Genomic DNA, 25,335 nt, shown 5'->3' on the forward strand with positions numbered 1-25,335 from the left:
ATGGCAGTTCTATGCTGTTACTGTTGTTTCAGCTATCCTACAAATCCTAATTCCACCTTGGAAGATGAGAAGATTGTAAACCCAACAGGATTGACAAGTGAAACAGCAAATGAATGTTCTGGAATTGCAGTTATTCCTCAAGGAGCAAGGCCACTACATGACACTGTTCCACAGTGTGCACAGAGCTCATGCTGTGAATATACAAAGCCAGACATTAACAAGGAAGAAAAAGAAATGTGCAAGAGTGAAGTTCCACATTCCTCAGAGATCTATGTAGTCCAGTTTGACTATACAGCCAGGACCCAGGAGGAGCTGAATGTGAAAAAAGGAGAGCACCTGGAAATCCTCAGCAAAGAAGGGGATTGGTGGCTTGCTCAGAAATCTTGGGAAGGATCATTCAAGCGCAGGAAATACTGCTCTGGGTTTGTGCCTATCGAAATACTGGCAAAAGAGAAGAGCTTGGAGGGAGAACCGTGAGTATTAAAGTGCAATAAAGAAGAATAGGTGGGGTATGGAGTTTGAGGGTGGTCATGTGATTAAGTGGAATGGTGCTGATGGAGATCCCACAGCCTTCCTCCAACTATGTCTAGGGTTGGAAGACTTATGGCTGGCCTTCCTGCCCAGATGTCAACGGAAACCTTTCAGGACCACTCAAGGCCCTCAGACCGCCACCAGTGGTATTCAACTAGCAATGGGTAAAATACTCATATCCACCCAGTAGACTCATGATCAAGGGCCCTGCCATGGGAAGGTGGTTCCACAGGAAGCCATGTCCACACGCCTTTGCTTCCCATCCACTTCCTGTTGACTGCCTCTGCATGACCCCCAGGCCATTCACATTCACGTACAACTAGGAATCCATCACCATGCCTCCCTGCAGGCCCCACAGTAGTACCAGCAGAAGCCACCACTCCCGTTGGCACAGTTGGTACTACAGAGCTACCAGGGTTCTGATTGGTCAGTAGCTCTAGGGGAGAGGATTCCAATCTACAGGGGACTTAATTAGATAAGAAGCCTAATGCAGCCCAGGGAGATGTCTGATTGCAATTAAATAGTTGCTGAGCCTCCCGGACAAAGTGACATGGAGCTGCATCCCCAGTTTACCAACCAGTGGGTGAGACCCTTATCACCGACATTAAATTCCAGTCAATGTCTCATCTGCTGCATCTGATTCATGAATTGGTACTAATTGGGTACAAGAATAAAGGTTTGATCTCGCGTTTTCAGTCCTTTGTCACCTTTCTGAGGATTTCTGCAAAATTTATGGTAAGAGATCAGGATAGCCTGTGTAAATTCTACTACAAAGCGTTCTTTCATCTTACAGGCATTGTGGACCTTGTTGTTTGCTGCATTTATAAAGATGTGTTCTGGCAATATGGGTTACCGTGACAATGCCTCACTCATTGCCCCTAGGATCCATTCATTGCTCTTACGCCCCAATTTTCACCCATCATTAGTTGCTTTAAGGAAATGGTATTGTACTCTCGTAGGTTTAAAGTGATTTCCCTTTTTCAAAGTGCTGCTAAAAGGAATGCATTGGAAATCAAACTACTGAACTAAGAAGTGCAGAGGCAACTTTACATCTCCCACTCACTTGAGAAGTAGGCAATATATGCAGATGTTAATGAGTGCTCACAATTTACCATAGTGAACATTTTAATACACACTGTCTTAATCTCCATACGGATGGTTTTAAAAAAACTTTGAATTCTTAGTGACCAACTTAAAGGATCAAATAATAAGGTGTCTCCTTTTACAACTTTTACTGAAACAGATAAACAAAAGACAATATTGATTAAATTCCAATTTTGTAGACAATTTATACTTTAAACTACAAAGCAGAACATTCCTTTTTAATGTTCAAAATGACCAAAATTCTCCCACTCCATAGTTGGACCTCATACTGTCTCTTAAGTAGACATTCAATTCTCCTAGCACCAGCCCAAGGTGATTTTAACATTTAAGGGTTTTCTTCCATTCTATTACTTTCCCACACTGGTAGCATTTGACTCCAGAACTGACTTCCAAGATGAGGGTTTTCCTGAAGATTCTCCCTTTGGTTCAAGCTAGGTGAATCTTCCAGTCTCATTTTAAATCCACCTGAATTTAGTCTTTTCAATCCGAGTGTGAACTCCCACCCACATTCATGCCCAGTTGAACCATATAGATATGCTGCCTCTATCAGTTTTTTCTCTTGGTGTCAGATCCTTGAAGGCTGACCTGTCACTAAAATTCAAGATTTTTCTAGAACAAGGGTTACTGCTTAAAAATAAAGGGTCGTCCATTTAAAAGAGAGATTAGGAATTATTTTTCATTCAAAGGGCTGGAAACCTTTCAAACTCTGTTCCTGAAAATCATAGAATCCTACAGTACAAAAGGAGGCCATTCAACCCAACGAGTCTGTACCATCCACAATCCCACCCAGGCCCTATCCCCATAGCCCTGTGCATTTCCCCTAGTTAGACTCCCTGACACTAAGGAGCAATTTAGCATGGTCAATCCACTTAACCCACAACTCTTTAGACTGTGGGAGGAAACTGGAGCACCTGGAGGGAACCCACACAGACGCACATTCAGTGAACCAAGCCAGGAATCAAACCCAGGTTCCTGGAGCTGTGAGGCAACAGTGCTAACCACTGTGCCACCATGCTGTCTTTGTAGGGTCAGCAGGTGGTGGAAACAGACTCTGAATATTTTAAGGCAGAGATGGATAGATTCTTGGTCAACAAGGGACAATAAGTTATCGGGATAGCGGGAAGCAGATTTGATGTTACTATCAGATCAGCCATGATCTTATTAGACGGCGAAACAGGTTTGAGAGGCTGAATGACCTACTCCTGTTGTTTATTTGTATGTTCCATCCAGGTAAAAATGCTGATTAGCTACCCTTTAGACCTCAAATCTAGGTAGAAGTGGTGATTAGCTATCCTTTAGACCACAAATCTATTTGATCTTGGAATTAAATGGACATTTAAAGCATAACTGGTTTCAAAACCTGACATCCATAACACCTTCCTGGATTTTGGAGACTAACAGCCTATCCTCTGCCAGTAAAGGAGCTTCAGCCATATTCTATGAGCGTGTACACCTTGTATCTGTCTCCCGGTAAAACAACATAGAGAATTAAACCATTTCTAGCTTTCAAGTGACTCTCTTGAACTTTCTTAGCCCTCTGCAGGGGTCACCACACTCCCAGTCCTCACTAACCCCCAAAGGGAGCCCACCCTCCAAATATCCTCTTCTGCTGACTGAGCCAACCCTCCCAAGTTCTCCCCTGCTCACTACCCCTGGCACTCCCCGCCACTCCTCAAGGCCTGACTTGGTCTGAACTGACCCTCCCACCCCAGACCCAAGCATTCCCCTGTCCAGACCAGGCCAGACCCAACTCCACCTCACCCCTGCCTCAACTGTCTGTCCACTGATACAATATTTCCTAGACCCAGCCCAATTTGACCACACCCCGAGCCCCAAACTGACCCACCCCTCTGACCCCACAAGTCTGATCCAGCCTCCCACCAAACAGCCCCTCCAAATCCTACCCATTCACCTTATAGATCTACTTTCTCACTGACTTGTCAAGGTGGTTGGATCTTTAACTGTACTGCTTTATACTGTAAGAAAGGGGGCATGACTTACTTACCTTTGACTGAACTTCCCTCAAGTGTAGGTCTACAGACCCCACTGCATTGCACAGATCTTATCCTGCCTGAGTCGAAAGGTCACGCAAGACAGGAGCAGCTGGATTTCAAGCTAAGTAACTATGAGGCAATCCAACTCAATTGCCACTCCATTGGAATTTACAGGCCAATATATCCTTGTAATGCCACAGTATCAGCATTATTCCCAGCTAAATCATTTATAATTTAAAGCTCTGTCCCTCTTTGCTTTCCATTAGTCTGGAATGCTGCTGTGTTTTGGTTTAACACCTGTGGCTTAAGGTCTATAGGTTGGTTTAATTCAGACAGCGTCAACTCATTTTCTGCTGTCTTTAGCTCTTCATTGTCATTCTGAGGCGTGAGTATCTTTTTAATCTGAGAATTCTGAGCTTTTAATTCTTTGGATGTCTCTTGAGTCAATGACCATTGTTCTTTACAACAGATGCAAAGACAGGCTTATGTTTATCCCACATTCATTCATCTTGCTGATATGTCCTTCTCTTTATTAACTACAGTGGAGCTTGTGGAAATATTTGCAGATAACATTTTCCTGCTAGATCATTTCCCAAGATAAGATCAACATTATTCATAAGCAATTTGGAAACCACTTCCACAATAACCTGAATCTGTCATTAAAGACAGTAAGAAGTCTGAAAACACCAGGTTAAAGTCCAACAGGTTTATTTGGTAGCAAAAGCCTCCAGTTTTCGAAGCGTTGCTTCTTCATCAGGTAAGTGGGAGTTTTGTTCACAGAGCATATAAAGACAAAGACTCAATTTACAGAATAATGATTGGAATGCGAGTGTTTACAAGTAATCAAGTCTTAAAAGTACAGACAATGTGAGTGAAGAGAGGATTAAGCACAGGTTAAAGAGATGTGTATTGTCTCCAGCCAGGACAGTTAGTGAGATTTTGCAAGTTCAGGCAAGTTGTGGAGGTTACAGATAGTGTGACATGAACCCAAGATCCCGGTTGAGGCTGTCCTCATGTGTGTGGAAGTTGGCTATCAGTCTCTGCTCAGTGATTCTGCACTGTCGTGGGTCGTGAAGGCTGCCTTGGAGAATGCTTATCCAAAGATCAGAGGCTGAATGCCCATGACTGCTGAAGTGTTCCCCAACAGGAAGAGAACACTCTTGTCTGCTGATTGTCAGCACTGTTCATTCATCCATTGTCATAGCATATGCGTGGTTTCCCCAATCTACCATGCCTCGGGACAGGAGACAGGATGTACATTGGGGAGACCATGCAGACGCTACAACAGCGGATGAATAAACACCGTTCAACAATCACCAGACAAGAATGTTCTCTTCCTGTTGGGGAGCACTTCAGTGGTCATGGGCATTCGGCCTCTGATCTTCACGTAAGCATTCTCCAAGTCGGCCTTCACAACACACAACAGCACAGAATCGCTGAGCAGAGACTGATAGCCAAGTTCCACACACATGAGCATGGCCTTAACTGGTATCTTTGGTTCATGTCACACTATCTGTAACCCCCATGACTTGCCTGAGCTTGCAAAATCTCACTAACTATCCTGTCTGGAGACAATACAAATCTCTTTAACCTGTGCTGAACCCTCTCTCCACTCACATTGTCTGTGCTTTTAAGACTTGATTACCTGTAAAGACTCACATTCCAACCATTATTTTGTAAATTGAGTTTGTGTTTTTATATGTCCTGTTTGTGAACTGAAATCCTGCTCAACTAATGAAGAAGCAGCGCTTCAAAAGCTAGTGGCTTTTGCTACTAAATAAGCCTGTTGAACTTTAACCTGGTGTTGTGAGACTTCTTACTGTGTTTACCCCAGTACAACGCCAGCATCTCCACATCTGTTATTAAAGCACAGTTTAAATTCACTCTACACAGTGGAACAGGCAAACAATTTCCGGCAATGCTCTGGCTACAACAATTCACTTTTATTTAACTAATTTTCAGAGAATCCCTACAGAGCAGAAGGAGGCCATTCGGCCCATCAAGCCTGCACCAACAATCCCGCCTGGGCCCTATCCCCATAATCCCATGGTATTTATTTACCGTACTAATCCCCCTGACACTTAGGGACAATTTAGCACGGTCAACCAATCTAACCCACACAGCTTTGGACTGTGCAAGGAAACCAGGACAACTGGAGGAAACCCATGGGGAGAATGTGCAAACTCCACACAGACAGTAACCCGAGGCTGAAATTGAACCTGGGTCCCTGGCGCAGTAAGGCAACAGTGATAACCACTGTGCCACTGTGCCACTCACTATACCTCCCTGCTTTATGTAGTAAGAAAGAGGCCTAACTTACTTACCTTTGACTGAGCTGCCCTCAACTGTAGAGAAATTCTGGAAAGATATTCACACCTTTTGCTAAAACCAGCATTTATCTAACCCCATATCTCTAAGAATAACAATCTCTTGATTGCTTTATCTGCCAAAAATTGAGTTACTTCACCTTCACCAAACAGTAACCTGTTTGGTTACTTCACCAAACAGTTTCAGTTTGTAACAAGTTTTATTCACCAATGCAGGATTTTCTGGAGAAACACTAGACACATGTACAACCCCACAAGCTTATCTTTTACTTTCCAGCAATCTGCTTTTACATACACCATTGTATGGCAAAGGTTGGTCCCCTCAAATCATACTTATCTCACACATTGTCATTTTACTACTTGGACAAGCATCTGGCTTTTCAGTTCTGCCATCCATTTGTGATAATTAATGTCTTTTTCATTATCACACCTCTTATCTGTCCAATTTCTCCATGAGTTCGCAAACAAGAGTTTTCTGCCACCTATCAATTTGTGGGATAATCCAAAACTATAAGCCATAACAGTTGCTTCCCTTATTTTAGAAACCTTATAGTTTTCTAAGTGTGACATGATTCCTGAAGATATACTGCCCAAAAGTCTCCAGTCTCACCCGCTGCAGGAATCATAGCAGACAAGACAGAACATTTGGCGAACCATTTAAGCTCGGGTGGGAATTCTTGGTTTGGGGACACATGCAGCCAGAGAATCCTGCCCACTGTTTTTAAATTCATTAATTCACAACACCTCTCTAATCTTTTCAATATTTTGATAAAGTTCTATCACTCTCTACCATCTATCAAACATTTTCCCAGCAAATTCCACAAAAATCTCATTCTATTTCTTCAGATCGCTAACCTTTTGCTTGTAAGCTTCTTAGTTTAATGGGGGGGTGGGATTGTGGTTGGGGTTTACTCAACAGGGAGCCAATGTAAGTAGTGAAGATGGGGTGATGGGACTTGTTGAGAGCTAAATCACAAGCAGAAGAATTTTGGATGATCTCAGGGTTTCCAAGGGTAGAATTTGCGAAGACTGGCCAGGAGAGTATTGGAATAGTCAAGTCTTGAGGTAACAAGTGTTTCAGCAGCAAATGAATTGAGGCAGGGTCATTGCGCTCAGTGGAAATAAAAACCAAAGATGATGTAAAACAGACTGTCAACTTGTTATCACCCATGCACAATTGCATTAAGTCACAATCTACCCCCAATATGTCACGGACTTCAAAATAGATAGTGCAATTAAAAATGCTGCAGCAATTTAGGTTATATGTGCAGATACAGGGGAAACTTTACAGGGGTAAGTCTTTTTAAATGAATGAGTTAAATATCAATCAAATGATCTTTCTGATCGGTATGCATAATTTCATCTCATGAATTAGCACTAAAAATAAATTGTGGAGGTAATTCTCAGGTTCAATGGGTATATTGGACCTGCTTTACATGACCTCATTGGGATGAAACAGACGCGAGATCAGAAAAAAACTAACCGACGAGTAGAAGGGCCAAAGTTCCCACCTTCATTGCTTTCCTTGGCCATTTTCACAAGGGCAGTAGGGGGAGCAAGACCACTGAAGAAGGTACTTGCAACAGAATTGCAGACTTTGTTTGGACAATGGACCGCAGTTTGTCAATGAATACTGCAAAAGTGTTCATAGCATTGTATGGATTTTACATCCTATTAGCTCACCAAAATACCTTCAAACTAATGGTGAAGCTGAAAGAAGAGTGCAAACAGTGATGGAATTGCTGAACGAGAATGATGATATCCAATTTACACTTCCAAACTATTGTTCGACTCCACTCCAAAATGGTTTAGCACCATGTAAACTCCTCATGGAAAGAAGGCTAAGAAATCAACTTCCTACTCTCCCACACATACTCATGCCATATTTTCAAACTAATGACTTTCACAAGGTGAGGGAAAAAAGAGGATAAACATCATTCCATCCTGATGTGGAATTTTGAAAAAGGTCACAAAACACGCACACTGCCAGGCCTCCAAACAGGAGAGTCAGTTTGAAACCGAGATCAAACTCCCTCTGGACAAATGGGCGCACAGGCACCATATTCACAGTCCAACCTCATCCAAACAGATAATGACACAGTGAGATGGAACAGGGATCCCACATAGAAGCAACTTTCTATAAAATTGAAGCAATTGAACAGACGAGAGATGCTATGTTCATTGAACAAATTAGATGACGATCAGGTTGGTGAACATTCTGAGTCATTTATAAATCTTCCTTCTGCCCTGCGGAGCTTGAAAAATTTAGATCTCAAATCCCCAATCTCCTCCAAAGAAGTTGAGTACCCATTTGGGTCGATCACCTCAGAAGCTATTCCTTTAAAAAGAAATAGAAGTCAGAGATTCAGGAGAGGTGGGAGTGGAGTCGTATAATGAGGAGAATCAGAGACTTAGGGAAGATGTAGCTGTGGTTAATTGTGACTGTGTGGTATACCAGTGAGACACAGTGTTCATCATCACAGAAAATAATAAAATACCCCATTATCATGATCTTTCTTGTAAATGCCATGGCAAGGAATGCACAGTAAGTTGTTTCTTGACAATACAGTTAAAATTTTTCTTATCTCTATAAGTTCTGTGTTAGCATAATGAGACCATTATTCTAGTCATCTATCCATTCACCCACCTAAACATTTACCCATTCACAAAAGGGATGTGCCTGATGCACAAATCTCCTTTGCTGCTTTCTCCATGGATTCCTGCACCAAGGAAATTTTTCTGCATCCTTCTTTGGGTCAATAAGATTAAGCAGGTAAATGGGTAGCTTAAAGATTGGTGTGGGAGAAATGGGGTTGAATTCGTGGGAATGAATTCAATGGGCAGGAAGGCTAAAAGGTAGGACAGCAGATGAGCAGTGGCAGTTGTTTAAGGATACACTCAAGTCCTCACAATTAAGATACATCCCAGTGAGGAAGAAAGATGGTAAGAGGGTTAAAAAACATCCATGGCTAATCAAGGAGGTCAAGGACAATATAAGGACAAAAACTAAGTTATACAATTTGCAAAGGCCAGTGGCAGGCTGGAAGAAAGGGAAGTTTTCATACATAAATACAGGGATACTAAAAAAGTAATAAAAAGAGCTAAGGTAAATTACAAAAGAAAACTAGCGCCAAATATCAAGAAAGGTAGCAAAAGTTTCTATAGATATATAAAAAAGAGAGTCACCAAGGAAGTCCCTGGTCCCTTGGAAGATGAAACTGGACAGTTAATAGTGAGGAACACTGAAATGGCAGAGATGTCAAATCAAAACTTTGCCTCAGTTTTCACAGTGGAAGACATTAGTATCATTCCTATAGGAACAGGCAAGTCAGAGTAATAGAAAGGATGGAACTTAGAACAATCAAAATCAATAGGGAAAAGGTATTCAGCAAAATATTAGGATTGAGGACAGACAAGTCCCCCGGGCCTGATGGTCTACATCCTAAGGTAGTGGTGGTGGAGATAGTGGATCCATTGGTTATAATATTCCAAAATTCCGTGGACACATGAAATGATCCAATGGATTGGAAAAATGCTAATGTAATGCTCTTATTCAAAAAGAGAGGAAGGCAAAATGTGGGAAATTGCAGACCAGTTAATTTAACGTCTGTTGTTGGGAAAGTGTTCAAATCAATTATCAAGGAAAAAATATTAGGACATTTGAAAAGTCAAAACACTATCCATCAGAGTCAGCCTGGTTTTATGAAGGGCAAATCATATTTGATTAATTTGCTAGAGTTCTTTGAGGCTGTAACGAGCAAAGTGGATAATGAGGATCCTGTAGATGTAGTATATCTGGACTTCCAGAAGGTGTTTGATGAGGTGCCACACAAAAGGTTAGATCACATGGGATTAGGGGTAATTTATGCGTTTGGATAGGTGACTGGCTAATGGACAGAATATGGAGATGTCACTGTTGGTCTGGGATAAGCACAGTAAGAAGTCTCACAACACCAGGTTAAAGTCCAGCAGGTTTATTTGGTAGCATAAGCTTTCAGAGTGTCACTCTTTCAGTTGAGACACCTGATGAAAGGGCAGTGCTCCAAAAGCTTGTGGTACCAAATAAACCTGTTATATTTTTAACCTTGTGTTGTGCGACTTCTTACTATGATGGACAGAAGACAGAGAGTTTGAATAAATGTTTTTTTTTTCTGGATTGCAAGAAGTAACTAGTGGGGTGCCGCAGAGTTCAGTTCTTGGGCCCCAGCTATTTACAATCTATATTAATGACTTGGATATAGGGATAGAAGGCTCTACAGCCAAGTTTGCAAATTACTCAAAAATAGGCGGGAATAGTAAGTTGCAATGAGGAAATAAGAACTGTACAAATGGATATAGATAGGTTAGGAGAGTGGGCCAAAATGTGGCAGATGGAGTTTAACATGGATAATGTGAGGTAATGCATTTTGGTTGCAAAAATGGGAAGGTGACTTATTATCTAAATGGGGAGAAACTTTGGGGTGCTCCGGTGCAGAGGGATCTCGGTGTCCTCAATCACGAGTCACAGAAAACTAACACGCAGGTACAGCAGATAATAAAGAAAGTGTATGGAATATTGGCACTTATAGCTAAAGGAGTAGAATATAAAGATAAGGAAGTATTATTACAACTATACAAAGCATTGGTGAGGCCACACCTGGAGTATTGTGCACAGTTTTGGTCCCCGTATTTGAGGAAAGATGTAGTGGCATTGGAGGCAGTTCAGAGGAGGTTCACTCGATTGATTCCAGTGATGAGGAATCTGTCATATGAAGAGAGATTGAACAATTTAGGCCTATACTCTCTGGAATTTAGAAGAATGAGGGGAGATCAAATGGAGGTATTCAAGATGATAAAGGTATGGATAAAGTAGATGCGGAGCAAATGCTTTCACTGGTGGGGCATTCTCAGATGAGAAGTCATAGCCTTAGGATAAGAGATAGCAAATTTAAAACAGCGTTGAAGGGAAACAACTTTTCCCAAACAGTTGTGAATCGGTGGAATTCACTACACAAAGTGCAGTAGATGCTGGAAGTGAATAAATTTAAGGAGGAGTTGGACAGATTTTTAATTTGCAAGAGGTTGAAAGGTTATGGGGAGAAGGCAGGAAAATGGGAATGAGGAGCATATCAGCCATGATCGGATGGTGGAGCAGACTTGATAGCTGAATGGCCTAATTCTGCTCCTATATTTTATGAACTTGTGAGGGAGTTTTTCTGCATCCTGGATTGTGAGTTTGCCCAAAAAATGTATCCATGTAAATAGTCAGTTTTCTATCTGATCAGTGTTGGTTGCAACAGTTCTGACATTGATCATAAGATTTGAGTCAAATGTTTTGAAGATGAATCTCGGATCAGTTAGTTTTCAAATTCTCCAGGATTTTTTTTAAATCTGATAACATTGTCTTAAATTTGTTGTGCTCTTATTTGAAGTGAAACATCTATATTGTTAAAATTACAAAAGCATCACATCTTCTGGACATTGCTCATTTTACTTTGCAAGATGTAATTTGTTGCAGATTTCATTAGTGCACTGAAAATTTGCAAATTAGGCAACAGACAAGAATATCAGTCAATAATCCATTTGTACATAGTAAGCCATTGAATTGCAAAGTAGCAAACCATCTCTCGTGCAGCTTACCCATTATCATACTCATTTCAATTGTAGATGGTATTGTGGAAAAATGACCCAGTTTGAAACAGAAAACCATCTCCTTTCCTCCAGTCAGAAAGTTGGCTTGTTCCTTGTCCGCAGGAGTGAGACAATACAGGATTCGTATGTACTGTCAGGTAAGAAATCCAGAGCCAAGTATAAAGTAGAGTAAAAATAAGCCATGTATCATTAAAATGGGGTCCACCAGAGAAAGATACTGAACTTCTGTCAGTAAGTTAAAATAATCCAATCAGTGAGTTTAATATAGCATCATGAAATGTAAAAACAAACTCCAAGTAATTATGTTCATCATTTGAATCTCTCGTTTGCAGCACTAAATTAAATTCATTATCAACATGGTATTCTTTGTGATTCGGCTAGATGGTATTTATTCTTTTGTATGTTTAGTTGTTTTACATTTTTAATGATCCATATCTAATTTTTTAAAATCTCTGATTGCTTATTCCTAATCTGTTAATACAATCATGGTGTGAGTGCTCTGCCTGAACAGTATGGTGTGAGTGCTCTGCCTGAAACCAGGTTAATAGTTCATTGTCTGCTGATGCTTTGTCCTGAGCTGTTTTCTCAACATGTTTTGTCAATGGTGCTCTTGTCTTCCACTCTCAGGGACAGAAAAATGACCCAGGTCCAAAGTCTACCTCAGCCAGAACAGGGATCAAATCCACACTATTGGCATTATTCTGAATGATGCCCTAACCATCTAACCATCTGAATTAACCAGAGTCCCCGAACCAAATTGTAGTCTTAAGTAGTTTTGCAAAGGGGGCTTCATAAAAACTTTAGTGCACAGGCAAAGGGACGAATGCCTATTTCAGGTGTGCCCTGGACACCTACAGAGGAGTCTATATCAAAATGGCAGGTGGCAAATACGCTGGCTGCTATATGGACCCTTAGATGCCCATTTTTATATCAGTAAATTGGGCAAAGCAAAATCCAGTTTCAAAGGCAATGATGAGTTGGGATTTCCACCACACTTCCAATGTTGTTATAATGAGTTTCAGGAAAATTCCTGGTCAATATTGCAAATAGTGCATTACTTTGAATTCCACCCACTGGGGGTTTTTTTTTCAGTATTAAGTGGCAAATGTATAAAATGAGGGGTGATTTTGATTTTTGAATGTTCAGTCACACATTTTCAAAAGGATGCAGGCTCCTTTGTTGGCACCAGTGGGGTAGTAAGCCTGTCATTTTAATGCTATTATTATTACCATGCAACAAAAGTGAAAATTTATAGTATAGTACTTATAGTATATACGCAAAGAAATTGTCCCTTAGTGTCCAGGGTAGCGGAGGTTAGAGGGATTAGTGGGTATAATATATAAGGATGTGGGGATAGGGCCTAGGTGGGATTGTGTTCGGTGCGGACTCGATGGGCCGAAGGGCCTGTTTCTACACTGTAGGGTTCTATGATCTATTTCTCTCGCAGTAATACTCCTCATTATAAGAAATGTGAATTTCACAATAAGCAATATAAATATGAAGTGTGGCAATTAATTATTCATAGCATTTTTGTTTCAGCTAAAGAAGGAGATTTGGTCATTCATATTAGGATTTTGCAGAAAGAAAATGGTCGATTTCACATAACGGATTATCCAGATTTTGACTCTATTCATGAACTGGTTGAACATTATAAAAATAATGCATTCCATTACGGTATTAAATTAAATAGACCAAGCAAAAAGGTAAGTTCAAAAGCTGAATATACTCAAATAAATTGTACAGAATCTTAAAATGCTGTTCTTCAATTCTCAGGATAATGAAGAAATAAGAAAACTTTGGATGTTAAATACCTTAGCCTCAGAAATTCTCAGACTGTAATCCCAATGGGTTAATGCCTCCCAATACTGATCCCACTAGGATTCACAAGTGTCCATGAAAATTACAGAGGAGTAGGAGATACCTATTCCTTCAATGGAGCTGGTTAGGTTGCAAGTGCCGAAAGTAGGCTTTTGACAGGAACCAGTTTACGCCCTTTAGAGACATTCCCAAAAATCCCAAAAGCCAGGATTGGGGTCTGGAATCCCAGGATCGGGGTCCACACACCAAGGCAACCCAGATCAGTGAAAATCCAGATATAAGTAGGTTAATGAATGAATGAAAATTTGGCAGACAGCATATACAGTGGGAAAATGTGAAGTTATCCACTTTGGAGGGAAGAATAGAAAACAAAAATATTATTTAAATGGAGATGGATTGTAGAATATTGTGGGTGTCCATGTGCATGAATCACAAACATCATGCAAGTTCTGCAAGTAGTCAGACGAATGAAATAGCATTGCAAGTCGATGGAGTATAGAAGTAGGGAAATCTTGCTACAACTTTGCAGGGCATTGGTCAGATCACACCTCAAGTAATACATATCATTTTGTTCTCCTTACTTAATGAAGAATTCACTTGCATTGGACCAGTTCCGAGAAGGCCCTCTGGGCTGATTTCTGGTATGAAAGGGTTGTGTGATGAGGAAAGGTTGAGTAGGGTGGGTCTATACTCATTGAAGTTCAGAAGAATCAGAAGTAATTATACTGAAACATAAAAGTCTGAGAAGGTTTGACAGGTGAAGAGTACATTTCCTTTGTGGGGGAATCTAAATCTAGGGACACTGTTTAAACCTAAGAGGTCTTTACTTTAAGGCAAAGATGAGGAGGAATTTCTTCTTCCTGACAGTTGTTAATCTTAAGAATTCTTTTCACCAGAGAGCAGTGAATATGTTCAAGGCTGAGTTAGAGAATCTTTTGATCTTTGAGGGAATCAAGGGTTATGGTTGTGCAAGCAAGAAAGTGAAGGCATGTCTGCAATCAAATCAGCCAAGATCTTATTAACTATTTCTGAAAAGAGAAACATGTTGTTGAAGCTTTTCATCTTGCCCTCATCAGGACAAATACAATAATGCCTAATTTCAAATAATCACAACAATGATACCATAGGAAAAAAGGGTACTGACTGATTAGCAAATTAACTCTGATTGGCTGGGGTGCTGCCATTGAGAAAGGTGTTGACATTGAGAAAGCAACATGGGACTATAGGCATGTGGATGGATTTATTTTTCCTATGGGGCAATGACTATCACGATCAAATCATTTTTCAATGTATCAAGTAACCTTATAAATAGGCCAAAGGCTGCCACTTTCAGACCTAAAAGGTGCCTGCTCTATCACAAAGAACCCAAATTATGCAAAGTATCTCAAAAATTTGAACAAGTTATGCAAGCTGTTTCCTACTGCTACTGTGCAGTGTTTATGTGAGTAACATTTTCCACTAACAGGATGTTCCTCAATAATCCATAGGATGTTCTGTCTACTGCACAATTGACTGACATCATGTATAAATTTCAGTGCCAGTGCAATGCCAGGTAGGTAGGCTGTACATCCCATTGATTGACTGATCAAATCAAACATTGTGTCTTTTAATTGTTTGTCATAAAGCAGAGTGCAAACCATACTCAATCAGCCCACACTTGCAAAAGCAAAATATCTACTGTTAGATGTAATTCTGTGATTAAGCAGCGCTTGCTGAACATTCTTGAGTGCATTACTAGTAACAAAACAACCAATTTAAGATAATCAGCTGAACTCATAACGTGGCTCATTATATATGCTAAAAGTGACTCGTTTCCTAGGAGTTTTCTGTTGGTTTCTCCATGGCAAATGCCTCAGCCAATCTGAGCCAACCAGATGCCCTTTTCTCCTCTAGTGTGTATGTTTTTTCCTGCATTTGTCCCTGATGAGTGCAAAATGAAAAGCTTCAGAAACCTGTCCTCATTTCAGCCATATCCAATTATATTCATTTATTAAATGGCAGAGCAGACTCCAAGATCCTAATAGCCAACTCCTGTTCTTATTTTTATGACCTGATGATCAAATTGCCTTCTTTTATGTTATCGTTATTTAAAGACTCTATGAATGTTAGGAATTTAGACGATGCTTGTGCCCTTCAGGAGACTCTTTCATAGCATATAGGCATTGGTGGCTGGGCCAGACTAGGTAAAGATAGCAGATTTCCTTCCCTAAAGGGAATTAATGAACCTGATGGGTTTTTACAACAATCAACAAAGGTTTTATGGCTATCATTAGACTTGTAATTTCAGATTTTTACAGAATTCAAATTTCACCACCTGCAGTGGTGGGATTCAAACTGGGTCCTAGGGCAGTAACTCTGGATTACTAGTCCAGTAACAATATTCCTATCCCAGTGATTCCCCTGTCTAATACTTGTCCAATATTCATGGTATGATTCATTCTGCGTAGTATTTACCTGAAGTTACATGTACTTCCTAAATCAATGATTGTTCATCAACAGAAAAAGCCATCTTTTCGCCACTTATCATATAAAACAGTGGACAAATGGGAAAGACCAAAAGAAGAATTCACTTTAATAAAGTGCATAGGATCTGGTCATTATGGAGAAGTGTGGAAAGCCATCTGGAATGACAATGTACCTGTTGCTATTAAAATGTTGAAAAAAGGTAACCATATTTTTTTTTTAATTTATTTGATTCAATTTAATTAAAAGTGGATGGTTTTATGTTCAAAGAAGCTAAGAAGCTGTGCAAACCTTGGCAAATTTATGGTGTGCGACCCACATTCATATTTCCAAGCCTAAATGACTACCACAATTGTTCACACGACTGAGTGAAAAATTGGGTGGGTACAGAGAGGTAATCTTGTGCCAGATTTGCTCACCGGCTGCGCCGCTAGGAAACCTACCGTGGAGATCGCCTTTGGCAGGATTGGAAAATTCCAATGGCGGAAAAGTCCAGGAAATCCCAACCTTCGGGTAAAATTTAATGTGGGTCATGGGAGTCTTGAATGTCTGCCGGATGGCAGAAAAGATCCCTGCAGTGGCTCTTTTTTTGGGATACCCACCAACATTAAGTGCCTATCAGGAACTAAACTGAGCAGGGTGGGTCTTCCCCAGAACCTATGACTAAAGATGCTTCCAGTAATGGCCAGGGCAGTGTGGCAACCGGCTCTCCAGTCAATGGAAGTCAGCCACTGCCTTGACCGTCAAATTCCACCCACACTGTAGCACTTACTTTCCAAATGAGGACATGTGCTTACTTTATCTCAGCAGAATGGCTGCCGAGCTAAAAGATGCTGGTGATGCTTTTCACAACATTCATCTTCATCCCTTAGATAAAGCAATTACGATGCTAGAGAAAAGCAAGTGTCCACAGAAGTTGGAAATTGTGGCAGGTGGTGGTGGGGCTTAGTATATTAAATTTTGCTCTTTCTTCCTATGAGGAGGAACATAAGAAATAAGGGCACAAGTAGGCCATTCGGCCCTCTAGAGCCCATTCACTATCAACAAGGCACAAGTCAGGAGTGTGATGGAATACTCCCCACTTACCTGGAGGGTGCAGCTCCAACAACACTCAAGAGGCTCAACGCCATCCAGGACAAAGCAGCCTGCTTGATTGACACTACATCTACAAACATCGAATCCCTCCATCACCAACACTCAGTGGCAGCAATGAGTACTATCTACAAGATGCACTGCAGCAATTCACCAAAGACTCTTAAACAGAACTTTCCAAACCTATGGCCACTTTCATCTAGAAGGACAAGGGCAGCAGATACATGGGAACAGCCCACCTTGCAAGTTCTCCTCCAAGCCACTCACCATCCTGACTTGGAAATATATCACTGTTCCTTCGCAGCCATTGGGTCAAAATCCTGGAATTTCCTCTCTAACAGCACTATGGGTCAACCCATAGCACATGGACAGCAGCAATTCAAGAAGGCAGCTCACCACCACCTTCTTGAGGGCAATTAGGGAGGGGCAATAAATGCTGGCCAGCCAGTGACACCTATGTCCCAAGAATGAATTTTAAAAAACTCCCAATACCCACCCACTTTCTTCTGGGTCATGTGATGGCTCTGTTGCCATTGTCAGCAATTTTCCTTCCATGCTGATTGATTGCTTCTCTAGTTTTCTAAGGAGGCTGACTTAGTTGCGTCAATGGGTCTGCACCTAGAACAGCAATGTTTCATCTGTATTTGCAAATGTTGCTGCTGAATCAAACTGTAACTTATGTATTTACAGATACTACGGATTCTAGCAACTTCTTGAAAGAAGCACAGATTATGAAGAACTTGCACCACCAGAATCTGATCCCTCTGTATGCTGTCTGCACCAGGAAGGAGCCTTTCTTCATTGTCACTGAATTGATGAGACATGGAGATCTCTTGAAATATTTAAGGAGTGAGAATTTGTAATATTTTCAAGCCAAGCAGATATTCAGATCATTCTGACCAGGAACTGTTCTATTCTGAAAATATATTCAGGTATTCGGTGTATTAGGATTAACAATTATTGTACATTTTGCAGGGTCAGAAGACCGTTTTACAGTTGCACAGTTAGTAGACATGGCAGTTCAGATTGCTACTGGAATGTCTTACCTTGAATCCAACCATTATGTTCATCTGGATTTAGCAGCACGAAATATTCTTGTTGGAGACAACATGATTTGCAAAATTTCAGACTTTGGACTTGCTAAATTGTTAAAGGTAGGCGCAGAGTTTATTTGTTTATAAGAGTGTGGAAGAACTTAATGATGCTTTAAGCTCTTGTACTGACTATCAGTTTCCATTAATAATGTTGTGTGAATAACTTAACTCATATTTAAAACTGCATTTGAACATGAGGGTGGAACGTTCCTCCTAAAAAAACTTCGGGCACGATCTTCCCAAACAAATTAAATGTCGAACGAGAGAAAAAGTGAGAGTTATTCTACACTTAGTGCAATGAAAGATCCACTAGGGTATTTCATGCTGGAATAGATCATCTGGGTGTGTGATTGCCAAAGTGCAGCTCTTTGGCATTAACAAGGGAGAGCTGCAGATAAGCACTAACGATGGACTCACAGGCAGTCACGCCTGGGAGAGCAATGCCAGGGTTCATGGAGAGAGAGCTGGGCTATCTATCTGCTTGATGCTGTGGAGGAGAGGCAGACCAAATTCTTCCCTCCAAGTGGACAACGACTCAGGGGTCGGGCTGGCAATGAAGTTAGGAGACTGTAACCACTGCTATCGGTGCCCATGCACTGGCACCGAGGACTGGCGACATGCCAGTTGAAGATGAACGGCCTCCTTCAGGCAGCAAGGATAAGTATCAATCCCGTCCTGACATCGATCCTGATTGCTGTGCCTGGAATGTCCAAGAGGTGATAGTAGATGCCTTAGTGATTATTTTCCAAACCTCGCTGGATTCCGGGGAAGTGCCGGAAGATTGGAAAACAGCTAATGTTATGCCGCTGTTTAAGAAGGGTAGCAGGCAAAAGGCAGGGAATTATAGGCCAGTTAGTTTAACATCTGTTGTGGGAAAAATGCTTGAATCCGTCATCAAAGAAGAAATAACGAGGCACCTTGAGAAGAATTGTTTAATCGAGCAGATGCAGCACGGATTCGTTAAGGGGAAGTCGTGTCTGACAAATTTATTGGATTTCTATGAGGATGTGACTAGTGCGGTAGACAGAGGGGAACCGGTGGATGTGGTGTTTCTCAATTTTCAGAAGGCATTTGATAAGGTGCCTCACGAAAGGTTGCTTCAGAAGGTTACGGAGCATGGAGTTGGGGGTAAGGTGTTAGCGTGGATAGAGGATTGGTTGTCTAATAGGAGGCAGAGAGTTGGTATCAATGGATGCTATTCGGATTGGCGGTTGGTGACTAGTGGAATGCCGCAGGGATCGGTGCTGGGGCCTCAACTATTTACCATTTATATAGATGATCTGGAGGAGGGGGCTGAGTGTAGGGTGTCAAAATTTGCTGATGACACAAAGATAAATGGAAAAGCAAATTGTGCGGAGGGTGTGGAAAGTCTGCAGAGGGATCTAGATAGGCTAAGCAAGTGGGCGAGGACCTAGCAGATGGAGTACAATGTTAGCAAGTGTGAGGTTATCCACTTTGGCAGGAATAATAGTAGGAGGGATTACTATTTAAAGGGAGAAAAGCTGCAGCATGCTACGGTGCAGAGGGACCTGGGGGTCCTTGTGCATGAGTCACAAAGACCCAGTCTGCAGGTGCAGCAGGTGGTCAGGAAGGCAAATGGGATGCTGGCCTTCATAGCGAGGGGGATAGAATATAAAAGCAGGGAGGTCTTGCTGCAACTGTACAAGGCACTGGTGAGGCCGCAGCTGGAGTACTGTGTGCAGTTTTGGTCCCCGCACTTGCGCAAGGATATTTTGGCCTTGGAAGGAGTGCAGAGGAGGTTCACTAGGCTGATACCAGAGATGAGGGGGTTGAACTATGAAGAGAGGCTGAATAGACTGGGTTTGTACTTGTTGGAGTTTAGAAGGATGAGGGGGGGATCTTATAGAGACGTATAAGATAATGAAAGGGATGGATAGGGTAGAGGTAGAGAGATTCTTCCTGCTCAGAAAGGACAGCAGGACTAGAGGGCACAGCCTCAAGATAAGGGGTGGGCAGTTTAGAACGGAGTTGAGGAGGAACGTCTTCACTCAAAGGGTGGTGAATCTTTGGAATTCTCTGCCCGTTGAAGTGGTGGAGGCTACCTCGCTAAATATATTTAAGACGCGGGTAGATAGGTTTTTGGTAGGCAAGGGGATTAAGGGTTATGGGGAGAAAGGGGGAAAGTGGAACTGAGCCACTTCAGATCAGCCATGATCTTACTGAATGGCGGGGCAGGCTCGAAGGGCTAGATGGCCTACTCCTGCTCCTATTTCTTATGTTCTTATGTTCTTAAATCAATCCAATCCCTGACACCCCATGGCTTTCCAGCACCCATCCCCCCAGCACCTTCCTCCAATTCCTCTGCCACTTCCCCACCACAACCCCTGCCTGCTGAGGCATGGTCCCAACATAAACCACCTGATATCCCCCACCCCAACACCCCAACACTCTTGGCCTTCCAACCATCAGGCTTTCATTCCCCCCTTCTGCCCCTCCAGTAACCATCAGGAGCAAGAGAGAAACAGAGGCCGGGTTCCCGAGCTGCAGCTTCTTACTCTCTTTGAGGAGTGCACACTGGAACTGGTGGGGGAGGACAAGGAAAGAACAGTGAGCAACAAACCAGGTCGGCATGCAATATGGAATTATATTCATATGACATCTCAAGTGAATGGCATGCTGCCTAGATACCTGTCCCTCTCTTGCACTGATTCATGTGTCCTTCGTAGCAGGAAATGATCCTCAGCGTGTGTCATGTTAAGATTTGTCACCCACCTGCCCCCACCCCCCCTACCCTCTTCCACTGGAAGCAACCGTAGTGACGACATCTCGGAGGCAAGCACCAAGGAATCCTCCAAGGCCAGCAACAGTCAATCAGCACAGGCTTCCACCACACAATCCATCAAAGCAGGTACTTCCACCATGGTGGGATGTGTGAATGGTAAAATTCTGGCCCTGACACAGCCTCAGATGCACATTGGGTGAAGGTGGGCTGCGGGCATGCAGGATCTGTGGAGGCAAGGAATCAGCTGTTCCAAAGCCAGGTGCCAGGCCGTTATGATTAGTTCTCCCTAAGTTGTCAGTGATGCATCAGAAGAGCTGGGGAATGTAGAAGGTGCTGTCAGCCAACACTGCAGCAACTGCAAGGCTGTTTGGAGGAGTCACAGGAGATGGTGCCAGTATTGCAAGGTACCCTACATGGGTGGCGTCTGCAGTGGAAAGCCTGGGGCAGGGAAGACCCACGTGGATGGCAGGGTCCAAGCACCCTGGAGACACAGAGGGCCATGCAGAAGCACAGTGGGTCATGTGGAGACACAGCGGGCCACGTGGAGACACAGAATGCTGTGGCCAAAGGTCTTGGGGCATTCTGGAGACACAGTAGGCCATGGCTGCAAGCCTCAAGAGCTTGGCCCAATCTCAGAGGGTTAACACCAAGGGTCTCCAGACTTGGCCTGATCAGAGAGCACTGTTGCTGAGGGGCTTCAGAGCTTGGCCCAGTCTCAGAGGGCCGTTACAGAGGACTCGCACACCATGGGGCATCAGCAGTTGGGCCTTCAGGACTGGTAGAGCCAGGTGATGCCAAGACCTCTGGAGGTCACTCCAGCTGCCCCGCTATTCCATAGCGTGTCCCAAGGACCAAAGGGCAGGCACCCTGAGGGCAGAGGAAGGGCTGAAGCCCTTGCCAGGGCCTTCCACTGAGAGATGCCAGCCGCAGCCAGGCATTCCGCCTCCATCTTCCCCACATCGGGGCATCTCATGGGCAGTGGGATGAACAGAGTGGCATAGCTACATTAGTGTCATCTGAAAGTCGGCTGCAGCCCTCCAGGGGACACCCACCAAGTGTATCACAGGTCAAGGGACACAGAACACAGCTAACCACCTCCACCTCTGATGTGCATCCTCGATGGACAACTGATGTAGTGGAAGGCCCCATAATATTAAGAAGTTGTACGGGTCACCAAGAAGGCACAGGTGAATGATTGCACTAACTATGTTTAGGAAAATAGGCACAGTTAAGAATCACGCAAGCCTGTTATTACACCTGTAATGTTATTGCACTGTTAGTTTCACCAATAAATGTTATTGCACCTCACAGCTGTGACTAACCTGTATGTGATTCTCCCTTCACAGAGGTGACCATACCCCAGTCGTACACCTAGAGGCCCAGAACATTGTGCTGAGTGATAGAGGCCCTTCGGCCCACTGAGCAGGCACTCCCCAGTTCCCAGCACCTGTTCCAGCCTGCTGTGAAACTCCAGGCGCACATCCCCAACAGTCCCAGCAGTTGGGGCCTGTCCTCCCGCAGTGAAAGACAGACTGCCCTGGCATCCCCGGCACCCACTGGACCCTAAGACAACCCTCCCATCCCAAGAGCCCCCCTAATCTCTGGGGCATTGCACTGCACAGTAGTGCCCCCAACTCTCACTCAGACAGGGACCCAGGCACCAGTGTGCAGTTAGAGGAGTCAGACTTGAGTTGCAATAGGGCAGCATCAGAGTGTGTCACATAGCAAGTCATCATCACCATGCTGCCTGGGCCAGTAACTCGCTAACACGGCAAATCAGGTCCATCACCCTGGTGTGATGCCCATGGGGAAATGGTCTGAGCTGGGGTGGGGTTGGGGGTGGGGGGAGTGTGGTTGGGGATGTGGGGGTTGGCAGGGAGGATGGCGGTGGGAGAATGGGAGTAGGGGGGAATGGGAAGGGTTGGGTGTAGGGAGTTTATGGCTCCCCGTGGGTGTGAGTTGCAGCTCCCGGGCCACACCTCAGCTATTGGGTGAACCTTGTTGTGATGAGGGCCTCCCTTGCAGCCCTGCTCTGCTGGACACTTGCTCGTGATACCTGTCCTTCCTCCCTCCTGCTTCTCATTGGCCTTTTTGTCCACATCCTCCAGGGCACATTCCTCCTCTTCCTCCAGGATGTCTCCCCACAGCTGTGTCAGGTTGTGGAGAGCACCACGGTGCAGTGCGGGACCCTCGGGTGGGCCCTGTTAGAGCAGTCCAGGCAGCGGGACCTCATCTTCAGGAGTCTGGTACCGCCTGACAATGGATTGAGTGGCAGTGTGTGCCTCATTATAACAGGTCTCCACATCGGTCTCAGGTCTCTGCACTTGGTGTCAACAGCCAAGTCCTCAGCGAGTAGCCCTTGTCTGCCCGAGCCATCCCAGCAGCCTGGGCTGGTCTTCAAAAAAGCTGGGGATGTGTGAACTCCAGACGTTGGAGCTATCATGCATAATACCCACATGCATGAGATTCATCCTGTGGTCGCAGACTATCTGCACAGTCAGGAAGTGAAACTTCTTTCTGTTGATGAAGCACAGTCCCGCTACAATGATCATCATCTCTATTGCTCTCAATCCTAAATCCATACTTGTGTTTAGTGAGTTGGAAGATAACAGAGAAAGAGAGAGAAACTGTTAGTAAGTTTATCCACCCCAGGCCCGTCACTCCCCCCTAGCAACCAGTGTCCCTCATGAGCCTGGAAACTGGCAATCTGACTCATTCCCCGGTGCCATGTGCCGCCTCAAAAGATTGCCTACCGTTCACACATCCACGTCACAGTGGGCACGGGCGAGTGTAAGAGCACCTGTATGGGGTCCTCATTGGGAACGCTTGAGACATAGACATAGGTGCACCCACCTGGATGTCTGAATCCAGTTTCACTCTTTCACTTGGGGCCTCACCAGTGCTTACAGAACTTTGAATACATGAAGCACATAGCTTCCTATTTAAACTAAACAAACTGAAGCTACGTTAAAATATTGGAGGCGTTAGAGATGCAGTAAGCATTTCTTCATTGTTAAAATCAAAAGTCATTTTCAGTTAATCCTCTATTCTTGATAAGTTATGAAAATATGATAATGTGATTATGTAATTAATAAGAACATAAGAACATAAGAAATAGGAGCAGGAGTAGGCCATCTAGCCCTTCGAGCCTGCCCTGCCATTCAATAAGATAATGGCTGATAGCTGCATTCTTCTCATAACAGGATGTCAGTGCGACTAACATACCTGATTGCCAACTTCCCATTAAGTGGACTGCTCCAGAAGTAGCATTAATGAATCGGGTTTCAATGAAATCTGATGTGTGGTCCTTTGGTATTGTTCTGTTTGAGATCATTACATGTGGAATGATACCGTATCCTGGTAAGTGTGTTCATTTATTTCTATATATCATTTTATTGACTGATGTTTTTTACTTCTGCCGGGACTGACATTTTCTGAAATTGCAGGAACACCAAATAGATTAGTCTTATCTGAACTGCTCCAAGGCTACAGGATGCCATGTCCTACTGGCTGTCCACAACCCATCTACAGCATTATGAGAGATTGTTGGAATGATATCCCATCTCAAAGGCCATCGTTTAGCATGTTAAAACTACAACTGGAAGAATTCATCATCACCAATTTCAGTCCTCTGTATTAACCATTCCTGAAATCCGGGAAGCTTTTATTTAAAGTTATCAAGAAAACAGAAGAGGCTTCGAAATGAATATTGGGCGAGCAGTGAGGATAATGGCGCTGACCAGTGTATATACATGGACGTTGGACAATAGCTTCTACTAACTGCATATGCCCAATTAATATGAAAGTCAGTTCATTGCTGTCTGAGGTATTTCATCCCTTCAAAAGCTGCATTGTATCTCACCGACAGACTCACCATTCAAATAGTTTGAACAGCAAGAGGTTGTGGTATTTATTTGCTTTCTATGAACTAAACTCATTGAGATGATGGTTTAGTGGCATTAGCATTAGATTATTAATCCAGAAACTCAGCTAATGTTCTGGGGACCTGGGTTAAAATCCTGCCATGCCAGATGGTGGAATTTGAATTCATTTTTTAAAAAATATGGAACTAAGAATCTACTAATGATAATGAAACCATTGTCGATTGTCAGAAAAACCTATCTGGTTCATTACGTCCTTTAGGGAAGGAAAACTGCCATCTTCACCTGGTCTGACTCCAGAGCCACAGCAATGTGGTTGACTCTCAACTGCCCTTGGGCAAGTAGGGAAGAGCAATAAATGTTGGTCAGCCAGCATTGCCCATGTCCCACGAATTAATAAAAAAATTATGGTCTTGTCCTTTTCAGCTAAGTGCCTGTTTAAGAGCATGTCTTAATAACTGCCAAGTCACATCCCTGGCATTGAAAATTAACTTTTGGGAAGTTAGAGTTTCATTCCTTCAGGCTTTAATTATTGTTCAAATTTTTTTTTAAATTAAGCATTTTTAAATTTATTTCCACCTCTCTTGTCTCCCTCTTCATCCCATCTTTCTTTTTATTTATTTCTCTTTCTGTACCTGAATTTCTGTGAATTTAATA

The 25,335-nt window shown here is 43.0% G+C and overlaps 1 protein-coding gene across 1 annotated transcript; it reads left to right on the forward strand.

Moving 5' to 3' along the window:
- On the forward strand, positions 1-24,506 carry LOC145347034 (tyrosine-protein kinase-like). The gene is made up of 8 exons (XM_080194937.1): positions 1-473; positions 11,603-11,724; positions 13,127-13,290; positions 15,905-16,070; positions 17,651-17,809; positions 17,936-18,114; positions 24,001-24,157; positions 24,244-24,506. Exons 1-8 carry the CDS (start codon positions 1-3, stop codon positions 24,435-24,437), a joined length of 1,614 nt encoding a protein of 537 aa, XP_080051063.1. The 3' UTR covers positions 24,438-24,506.
- Positions 24,507-25,335: the final 829 nt, after the last annotated feature.

This window comes from Carcharhinus amblyrhynchos, chromosome 8, assembly GCF_965287045.1.
Source record: "Carcharhinus amblyrhynchos chromosome 8, sCarAmb.v2.hapA, whole genome shotgun sequence".
Lineage (NCBI taxonomy): Eukaryota > Metazoa > Chordata > Chondrichthyes > Carcharhiniformes > Carcharhinidae > Carcharhinus > Carcharhinus amblyrhynchos.

Coding starts and splice junctions, on each gene's coding strand:
- LOC145347034 (XM_080194937.1), top strand. CDS start 1: ATGGCAGTTCTATGCTGTTACTGTTGTTTCAGCTATCCTACAAATCCT. Junction 18,115..24,000: donor GACTTGCTAAATTGTTAAAG/GTAGGCGCAGAG, acceptor TTCTCATAACAG/GATGTCAGTGCGACTAACAT. Junction 24,158..24,243: donor TGGAATGATACCGTATCCTG/GTAAGTGTGTTC, acceptor CTGAAATTGCAG/GAACACCAAATAGATTAGTC.